General features: G+C 46.0%; 1 protein-coding gene and 1 non-coding gene across 4 annotated transcripts in view; one reads left to right on the forward strand and one right to left on the reverse strand.

Annotated features, from left to right (window-relative positions):
* Positions 1–10651, forward strand: part of KIF4A (kinesin family member 4A) — an 86001-nt gene that overhangs the window by 45533 nt on the left and 29817 nt on the right. For all 3 annotated transcript variants that reach the window (XM_006908523.2, XM_025044421.1, XM_025044420.1), the window contains exons 12-15: positions 305–363; positions 478–583; positions 4585–4641; positions 5639–5824. In XM_006908523.2, coding sequence (XP_006908585.1) covers positions 305–363; positions 478–583; positions 4585–4641; positions 5639–5824 — 408 coding nt within the window. The remainder of the gene's footprint in view (positions 1–304; positions 364–477; positions 584–4584; positions 4642–5638; positions 5825–10651) is intronic.
* Positions 6578–6706, reverse strand: LOC112477159. The gene has a single exon (XR_003045342.1). It is a non-coding gene; the product is annotated as a small nucleolar RNA SNORA33 (small nucleolar RNA).

Below are 10651 nucleotides of genomic sequence, written 5' to 3' on the forward strand. Positions count from 1 at the left end.
CAATGTTCTGTATGGAACTGAGGCCTCACGCCCCACCCCACGGTCGAGCTTCACGGCAAGCCTGAGACCCAGCTGCTCGGGTGCTATTTTTAGTAGCTCATGTTGACTGAAGGGCTAATTTCCATGGCTGTTTAAAAAAAAAACCATATTTCTCACTAAGTAACGAAAGCCCACTAAATCCTCTATTACAGCAAAGGAGGCAGCCTGTGTACCTAGGTTTTAATCCATGGAGACAGGAGGGAGGGCGTAATGAGGCGAGGCTGTCAGGCACTGCCACTGATTATCTCCTGGGTCTTTGTTGCAGACAGAACAAGCAAACGAAAAACTGAACGCCAAGCTCGAAGAGCTCAGGCAGCATGCGGCGTGAGTCTCCTTCCCCATGCCCGCCACCGACCCGTGCCACCCCAGTCTCTGCCCGTAGGTCCTCCGGCCTTTGCGCCGCGATTAACCCTTGCGATCCTTCGCTTGAATTCTCAGCTGCAAAGTGGATCTTCGAAAGCTAGTGGAGACTTTGGAGGACGAGGAATTAAAAGAAAATGTAGAAATAATTCGTAACCTGCAGCAAGTGATTACCCAGATATCGGTAAGCCAAGCAGGGACCGTGGGGAATAGGCACATCGCTTTCATCGGTTTCTCCCGGTGCATAGAAACACGTCTCACTCTGTGCCTTTCGCCAAAACAAATGAATCGTGAGCTGAGAGCAGAGATCGTGCATCTCGGAATTGGCAAAATCATCAAACACTCGTAGGTTACATAAGCAATGGCACATTAATACTTCAGCATTCTAATCAAATACCGGAAGCAGCAACATAGCAGTGCAAAACTTCCTGGGTGGCACGAGCCGCGGTCATTGATTCGCTGTCCTTTCAGTGGAGGCTAATTCGATAAGAGGCCCCGATTCTAAAGAAGCTAGCTTCTGACGAATAGCTTAGAACAACCGCAACATACCGTAGCCCCCTTTTATAACCAGTAATAAATTCGTTCGAATGATCATTCTGCTCTAAGTTCCCCCTTTTTATTTATTTTTAGAACTATTATAGTAGGCGCGGGTGGGTTGTTTTGGGGAAAGGAGAGGCGGGGGTGGTATTTGTCTTTTTTCCCCCAGAAGAAAAAAATCTTATAATTTCACCACCCAGAGAAGCTCTTCTTCTTTTTGGTGTTTCTTCTCCATCTTAGTCCTTAGGCATGTATGCTTTTTTCATTGAAATCATATTCTATTAAGGGGTCTTGGTTTGTTAAGGGGTTACACCCTCTTGCTTATTATTCCGAGTCAGTAATGTGTATGCAAATGCCTGCTGGTGATTCCCAGTTCTCGGTCAGAGGTTTTAATGTCACCAGAACAGCGAGTCTCCACCCCAGGTCTTGCCCAGTGTTTTTTTTTTTTTAGGGTTGTCAGAAGGACATTATAAAACCATCCACACGTATATTTGACTCTAAAGAGTCAATGAACAAAATATTATATAGTATTATGGGGAGGGGGCAAGGGTCAGGATGGCCAGTTCCTGGAAATTAAATGAGTAAACTCCCAAAAGACTAGAAAGCAATGCTTTAGTTTAAGTAGTACTGCACAAAACTATCGCAAGCAGTTCACGCCGACAGTTCATTTATCCAACAAACAGGCCACAGGAATAGAGAGCCTGGGCTCCAGAGCCAGGCAGACCCTGGTTTGAAGCCAACTCTGCCACCCCCCTAGCCGTGTACCCTTGCTAGGCAGTGGCTTTATATCAAAAGAAAAAATCTAAGTGACTCAGAAAGAGATTACAGGCATCGCTCAGCCGATGCACTCAGGGAGCACCTGTCATACTCTGGTCCTGCTTCGACGCCGGGAGTTACCTGCACTTTGGCTCAGGTAGCAGTTTTCAGTGTTGATGGATGTGATACTTTTGGCTGGAGGCCGTTACGGTTTTCATGGCTCGAGCTGAAGAACAGCAGAGCAGTCCCATCCGGGTAGCTGTCCAGTTATTGTCAAGAGTTCCTCTCGCAAGCCTTGTAGTTGGTCAGTTGGTCATGGTTCACAGGTGGTGGGAGACCTCGATGGAGAAGGAGGGGGAAGGGAAAGGAGGCCAGAAAAACTAGGAACCCCCTCTCACGCCTGCTCTGTTCCTCATACCTCAGCAACATGAGCGAAGGGCGTTGGGAGCACAAAGGAAGGGGCGAGGAACTGCCTAGAGAATTTAGGGAGGCAGCGTGGAAAAACACGGGGCCTAAAACATGGATGAGTTTACCGCACAAAGAGGAAAGGACGGTCTAGAGCAGGGGTCCAGGTGAAAAAGGAAACCCGCCGCACCAAGTTCTTAAAATAAGAGAAGGCAGAGCCTCGGTGAGCATCTAGCAACGTGGCTGCTGCCAGGTGCGCCACACAGGAAGTTGCCGCTGGTGGCTGGCTCGGAGCAACTCTCTGGAATCGCTGTATCTGCCACTAAAAATCACTTGGCACATGCAGCGGGAGGGTGCGAAAGGTTGCCGCAAGCTGATAAAGCCCCTGGCTTCTATTCACTGTCACAGTTAGAACAGAGCCTTTTACCACGGCTCCTGCTGGACCCCTGAATCAGAGTTGTTCACATGCATTGTCGGGAGACCCTCCCAGCTATGCATTTCTTTGGAAATATACAACAGCGTACCCCGTGGCCTTCATCAAGACTCACTGCAGTGAAAGCCACATGTTTCCAACGCAAGTGCTGTGCCCTTCATTCTAGATTAAAACTGTTTTTATTTCAAATGACAGGTGAACACCCCCTTTTTAGTTATGAAGGCAACCATTGTTCCCAGATCTTCCTCCTGGGGCTTTAAGCGCTAAACTGTACCATTTATTCCTTTAAAATGTAATTCAAGCAAACCTCCTTGTGGCATTTACCTGTGAGGAAATTCATGCTGTCCTTTCAGTTCCCACAAAGTCATTTCTCCAGCGATTCTGTCCCCTCCTCCAAGACCGGTTCCATAAAAAAGCATTTTGCACGCCCAGTCATGGTATTGCCTGCAGCCTCCAAGCAGATTCCATTTGTGAGGGTGTTGCTGGTTAACGTAGCTCAGCTTAGGACCCTAGCCTCGTTTCCCCGCTCATCACCTTCGCAAGCCATGTGTTTTCACCTTACGAAAGGTTCCCAGTTGTACCCTTGGAATGACGGCGAAAGAGGCTGTTGGATTGAAAGAAATCTTATTGTTGTATATTTACATTAGGGTTAGGAAGGCAGAATTGTGCCGTGTTTACGTACAACATGACACCAAAGCTTAAGCCATTGAGCCAAAAGGTAAATCCACAGTAACGACATGTCTCCTTTAAGTATTAACCTGGCTACTTTGATCCTGACCCTCAGGAAGGTACTAGAAAAAATCTCCAAAAGCCAGTGTTACAGGCCCCACCAATCTAGGATAGGCCTATAACTAGTCCTTTTTCTAAAACTTACAACACGAGAGAGAGGAAAGGGTAACTATTAACTTATCATGTAATGAAGTCTCTGGTTTTTTCTAAGAAGGGTTGACTATGCCCCGCCCTTAAGAATTGGCAGTGCCGTAAATCATGGTGAGAAAGGGTGTGGAATACTGGGCTCCCTTTGAATTCTCTTTGACTCTCACTAGCTGAGAATTTCTGGGCGGAATAAGGGAAATCCTTTACATCCAGCACTTACTAAAGGCCTCTTCGCTCCTCACCTTAAAGGTACTGAGATTTAAGTTTCAACAACTATCTAATGTTTCACTGGGCTGGTGCAGAGACTCCATGTGCTAACCCTAAATTCCTTCCTTGCTATCGAGCCAATAGCTCCTTCTATGACCTATGACCTCCTTGAAACATGTGACTTTCTGGAAATAATCCTTTCTTCCCAGGGCTTTGTAGAATCACTTAAACAGAAGTGGTAGTCCGTGTTTCAATGCCAAATCTAGCCTGAATTTCAGTGGGGAGCACAGAGCCTGCTCACATGACAGCCTATAAACAGATCGGCCTTAATAACTGGTTTGAGGTTTCCCTTCTAGAGCTCGTTCCAGTGCCCTTCTCTGGGAAGGAGTCCGCGCCTAGCCTGTCCCTTCGCTTCACCACTGCCTGGGGTGGCAGCGTAGGACCAGTTCCTCTGTAGGAGAGGGACAGAGGCTGCAGCATATTTGTCTGACCTCGTGAGCACATTTTCCTGGGGTATCCCCTGTGGTATTTATTTCCTTATGAGGTAGGCTCTTGCTACCTTGACTGACTGTAAAATAGAAATCAAACATAGTTCTATTCACTTCTCTGCTGCTTCGCCTTTATCTTATGTGTCTGTAAAGTGTGTTAGACTTTGGCCTGTTGGAATGCTTAAGTGATTCACTCTGGCCCAGTGACCTCTGGCCAAGCAGCAGAGGTGCGATAGATATGTCAGTGGCCACATGACCCTTTTTTTTTTTTTACAAAGACCGCACAATCAACCTGTATAAAAACGATACTCTTGAGAGCTGGGACGTGGAAAGGTGGCTGTTGGAGTCTCTATGACTACAGAACGGGTCCAGTAGCTTAAAAGGTCTCCATATACACTTGAAAAAAAAATTTAACGACCAGGATAAGATCCACTAGTAAGCGCTTCCGAATCTTTGCCTAAACTGTAACACGTGTCATTGCAGGAGGAAAGTGCGGCTTGCATGGCTGCAGCTGTTGATACCGCAGCGGAACCGGAAGCTGTAAGTAATCGGCCCCTTTGCGTAGAACCGGAAGTTCAACTGTGCCATTTCCTATCATTTGCCACTCAGCTGAGGAAGAGAATCCCTGATTGCTACCATCTCCCACAGAATGCCTTGGAAACCCAGAAATCTCAAGTATAAATCTCAGCTTTGACATCCCTGACTCGGATGGGCTGTATCTCCAATAGGAAGCCGGCGATGGGTGGCGGGGCTGCTCAGGGCTGTCACTCTATATTTGCAGTCTGGCTCACTGATTCTTTGTTAGCTGCTACTATTCTGCCTCGGCTCTCTAGCAAGTTAAAATGAGGGAGGGAACAAATTGGGAAATTATGGCAACATCAAAAAAACCATTAGAGAAGAAACGGAGATTCTTATCTCAGCATCCATTTCTGTAGATGGGACGGTTAGGGACTAAAAGAACCAAGGAAAATATTTCGAGTGTTCAAGGTGCAAGAATAGAGCAAGTGTATTAGACGTTGGCTAAAGGTTATCGAGGAAAGTCGAAAGGGAAGGACAGACAGTGGTTTGCCTGAGACTGCGTTTTCTCCCTAAAGCAACTATATATCGGTAGTTTTCCTATTCTGCAAGAAAAATGAGAGAGAAATCAGGTGCCGGAGATCAGCTCCGTGAGAAGAAACGAGGCCTCTTCTCCATCCCCTCCGTTCCTAACGTGTCCTTCCCAGAGCCGCTTCTCCTCTAAGGGTCCCTGAGAATGAGTAAAAGTGAGAAATGTCGGCCGGGTCAATAAAGAAAAGAGCAAGAAACTCAGTTCGCTCTAAGAGAGTCAGTTATAGGGTGGAAGAACCCGGATGCTCGTGAGAGCAGCGTAGCGGGCTGGGCCAGTTTACGTCAGATGTGTGCAGCGCACGTCTGAGGGGCCACGGTTTGAGAAGGACAGCGGGACTGCGAGGAGAGGGGAGGCCGCGAGACTCGAAGCGCACCCAGGGACTTCCGGTAGCTCCTTTGTCCTACAAATCATGAGCCTGACCTTTTCCAGCTGGTGGACAGCAGTCCGGAGAGCAGCAGGTCTTCTGACACCTTCACCACCCAGCACGCCCTACGTCAGGCTCAGATGTCTAAGGAGCTGGTCGAGCTGAATAAAGCCCTTGCGTTGAAAGAGGCCCTAGCCAGGAAGATGACGCAGAATGACAGCCAACTGCAGCCCATTCAGTTCCAGTACCAGGTAAAGTCTCGGGCTGCGTTCGCTAACGTCTTCCATCTCCTTCCCTGTGGGAAGAAAACACGCACACCGTTTTTGATGATGACGAGACAACATAATGTGTGTAGTACAAGTGGACTTTACACTGTTGGTTAAAAAAAAAAACAATACATTCGGGACAGGGAACCTGTAGTTTTGTTTCATTCGCTCTGATACCTCACCTTCTGCAATAGGTTTTAATACATAGTTTGACAATGTTATAATTAAAAATGGCCCCCACTTGGAGAAATTTTATTTTAATGACTGTGCTGGGATTCTGAGGAAGATACATCTCTTAGTAGATGGTCTGCGTGTCAGTTATGAAGAGACCTGGAGTGCACGTCACGTGACTTGGCGAATGGTTCAGCTTTTTCTTCGCGGTGGTTCTCAGCGGCTCTTGCTAATTAACATGATTGATTTTTACTTAAAGACGAGTCTTGGGCTCTCGGTTTTCCACAAGGTTACCATTGCTCCAGACCTCGCTATTCCTTGCAGCCCTGTGTTCTCCCATCCAGCTGTACCCTGCTGCCCCCAGAATGTTCTACGCTGGTGTCAGGAAATCCCTGTAGTAGTCGTGCATTTCTACCACCCACTCCCGTAAACTTTCAGGGGAAAAAAAAAACAAGAAAAGCATTTGTACTCGATGATTTCTGCCACTTTTTACCCCCAGGGAAGAAGTTGCTTCCAAAATAATAACCGAGTTGCCAATACAGTTTTATTGGATTTCGTTTTTGTTTTCCTTATAGCCATTTTCAGGGACCTAAGTGACTTCAATGTCTGTAAAGTTCGTAACATGGCTTGGCTATTGCCAGCTTTCTCTAGATTCTGCAGAAACCCATGCGGGTAAGCAGATTCGTTGGCTGGCTCCAATAGAGCTTTTAATTCCTTTTTATTATCACAGTCGATTTAACTTTTTAAAAACTTAATCTTTATTTATGTCAAACAAATGCATGTATATCGTTTTCACAGGTCAAATAGTACAATACTCAGAAAAATAAAAGCCATCTCCTGCCCACCTACCTTCTCCCCTGTTCCCTAGGCTTCTACTTTAATTCCTTCAGCTGTTTCTTCTGATATTTACCTCCCTATTTCCAGAAAGAGTTGGTACTATAACATGTTAATTTAAAAATTTAAGCATTATCCATTGACTTGCCTTTATGAAAGATGGGAATACAGCTCTCATACAGCCACCCCTGCACACTGCCTCGCCTCTATCAAAACGATTCTATCACGGTGTTCGATTAAATGAGTATTTAGTGTTTACATTTTTGTGATTCTGTAGTATAATACGATTCCATTTCCTTTCTTGTACAGCTTTTTGTATTTCCTGGAGTTAATAATCTCATTCGTTTTTCATTTAGTTAGTCTTCTACGTACCTTGCGATTTTTCTCCAAACTTCTTGACAGAATTATAAAACTCCTCTCGATAGGGTCAAGCTGACCAGGTAATTTCTCAGTCTACTTTTTTCCTGAAGACATCCTTCCTGGGATCTTCTGTCCTGGCCACTTTCTCCAGGCCCACGGCCCAGCCATCAGCCTGGGACCATCACTTCTCATGTCAGTGTTGAAACAAATTTCGTTTTCCTCCTCGTTCTTGGGATCATAGCCGTGTGTTGCTGAAATGGAACCCTAATAGCTCTCGGAGAAAGTGGACATGAAAGAAAAATGTTTTAAACAATTGTTGTTCTTGTTGTTAACACTCGTGAGTTTGGCTGGCTTTAGAGTTCTACAATGGAAATTTTTTCCAGAATGTTGACGCCTTTGCTCCATTGTCTTCTATTTCCAACGTTGCTGTTGAGAAGTCCGTTATAATTCCAGATTCTTATTTAACCCGTATATTTTTTTCCTTTGGAAACTTTCAGGATCGTTTCTTTTTTTTTTTTTTTTTTTTTTTGGTCCCCAAGTGTTATGGGGTCTTTTCTCACTTACGATGCTCGGTGCTTAGTCTGTCCTTTCAATCTGGAAATTCGTGTTCTCCTTCCGTGGAAAGTGTCCTTGTATCATTTCTTTACCAGACTTCTGTTCTTGTTTTGAAGATACAGTGGCTACCGTGCTCATCTCTTAAGGCTAGAAATTAAATTTAGTTGAGGTTTTTTTTTTTTCCTTCCTCCCTCACATCCGTTTCCACCGAATTCCTTCCTTTAGCGTTTGTTTTGGTCTTTCAGGTAAGAACCGTGCCTCCCATGTGTGCTGGTCCCTGGCTGCCCACTTATACTTAACGACGAGGCACTAAAAGCCATCGGGAAGTCCTGCACGCGTGGGTGTCTCTCGGTATGCTCAGTTTCCGGGACGGGAACCCCTCATTCTCCTGCCTGGACCCATGTGGGCAGTGCTGCTGACCCAGAGAGAGTAAGGGCGTCGCAGGCTCTCCAGCCACGGGCAGGCTGTTCTTTAATCCTGCCAGCGGGACGACACTGCATCCCGGCCTCCCTGCGCCTGACGTCTGCGTCCAGCCCAGCGGGTCTGCAGTGAGGGACGGACGCTCCAATCCGCTCTGCCGGTCCACGCTGTGCATCGGCTTCTTTCTTCTTGCCACGTGTCCTCCGGGGGTCAGATTTCAGCCATTTCTCCTCCGCTAAGACAGCTGCCACTCACCCAACTATTTTTCTTTTCCAAAAGCTTCTTTATATGTTTTGGCGTCTCTCTTCATCCTCGTTGATTTATACCCTCCCTTTGGGTCATTTTCGTGGGATTTCAGGGAGGGAGCAATTTAAATACGTAGCTCCACCCTCTACGTTAACAGATATAAAACGCAGCTTTTTTAGGTCGAATGTCTTTTGGCCTCTCCAGGGTAAACAAAAGGTTAGTGGCGAGGCTGAGGAGTTAACCCCTCTCTCCATGTGGTCTCGCCTAGAAGCGTGGGGACAGGGAGGGGACACCAGTAAAGAGCCATAGCTGTGGCCGCACGGAGATACTTCGTCCTTTTTCTCCTTGAGACCAAACCTGAAAATTCAGAGCGAATACATTCGTAATGCAAACAGGACCTTTTAATCACAGCTAAGTCACTGTCTCTCTTTTTCCAAGAAATAGAGGTCATTTTTTTTTGTTCTAGATAGTATTTTTCCATCACTGTGAAGCATTGCCATAGAAAAACTTGAAGGGGGTAGGTTCTGATCAATGACGATAACCATGAGTTACGGTAGGCCAGGACTCAAATATTTGACTAATTCCTTTCGCGGCATCGGTGAGACAGTTATTGACTGCACGTGGCACGCACACTGAAGAGACACTACTTTTTACCATCCGATCGGTAAAAATACTAAAGTGTAGTCGAATCAGATGTTGACGAGGGTGCGGGGGGACAAGCGCTTTGGCAGCATCTATTATAATTGACGGTGTGTGTCCCCAGGATCCTGTGACTCTGCTCGCGTCTACCCTAGAAAAACCTTGAACGTGTATGTGCACACAAGGCACGTACGAGAATATTTCGTTTTGGAAAAATCCAGAACGAGCTAGATCCATGTATGCACTGATAAAATAAATCTCTGAGACCAAGTAAGAGAAAGGCAAGTGGCAGAGTGGTGGCATATACAGAAAATGGAATTCTGTTTATCTTTCGTATGTTCCAACAGGCGCATATGCATATGCACACATTTCCGTGTGTGTCTATGTGTTACTTTATATCTATTTACATATTCTAGATATTTTCGAGACATATATGTAGACATTATTAATTCTCTATATATGTATTCTATGCATCTACATCTATGTATAAATGTCTAGAATATGTAAATGTCTAGGAAAAACGTCTGGAAGATCTGGACCAAGCCCATAGTAGTGGTTCCTTCTGGAGAGGGGAGTGGAATTTAGGCAGCTCTGGGACAGTCCAGGGGACTTGCCCTTTATGTAGATTATCTGGACTTTTTTTGCAAGAATGTTTTCATGTTTTCTGTGAGCGTACACACACAGACATGCACACACATGTTAGTGGCAGTTTAAATCTGCAGGTAACTATAAAGCAATTAGATTGATCGTTATCAGTTTTACTGAAGTGGCTCCATGATTTCGTGAACAACAGCTCTTGCCTGTTGAGAAAGCTTCCTGATACAGCCCCACCTAACCTGCCTCTGCCTCTTTGTCATTTCGATACTGGTCCAGGGCCTGCATATAATCTCCTCATCTGCCAACCCATCATTCAGCTAGTTTCCTTTCGTCTTTCTCGGTTTTGATAACAGGAAGAATCTGTCCATTGGGTTTTCCCAATCTTGGAAACTACCAAATTTCACTTTCTAGAATTCGTTTCCTAAATGCATCCAGGACCACAGGTGCTCTTGAATATATATATTTGAAAGTTCTGAACATAAGAATGTTTGTGCAGCTCTTTACAGTTTATAAAATGTCTTTACTCTTTAAACTTCTTCGATCTGCCCCAACAACCCCGTGAGGTAAACGGTGTTCTTTTCTGTTTACATAGCTAGGGAAACTCTCGGGGGTCCCCACGACCAGCCCCAGGCTCGACGATTCACCAGGGGAACCACAGGAGTCATCACACAGTCATGCTCAGGGCTAAGATTCATTACAGTGAAAAGATGCGTAGCAAAACCAGTCAAGTGAAAGGCACACGGGGCAAAAAGTCTGGAGGCAACCAGGCGCAGGCTCCCAAGGGTCCCCTCCCAGCGGAGTCACACAGCCGTACCGCATTTCTGCAGCAGTGGCTTGTAACGACATGTGTGAATCACTGTCTGCCGGGGACGGTCCCCTGGGCTGAGGAATCCAGGGTTTTTACCAGGGCACATCCGCACAAGCGTTCCCTTAGCACACAGTGTAACCCTGGCCTCCCAGAAGGAAGCGTACGTTCAGGAGAAATCATGT

This window comes from Pteropus alecto, unplaced genomic scaffold (assembly GCF_000325575.1).
Source record: "Pteropus alecto unplaced genomic scaffold, ASM32557v1 scaffold312, whole genome shotgun sequence".
NCBI classification, from domain to species: Eukaryota; Metazoa; Chordata; class Mammalia; order Chiroptera; family Pteropodidae; genus Pteropus; species Pteropus alecto.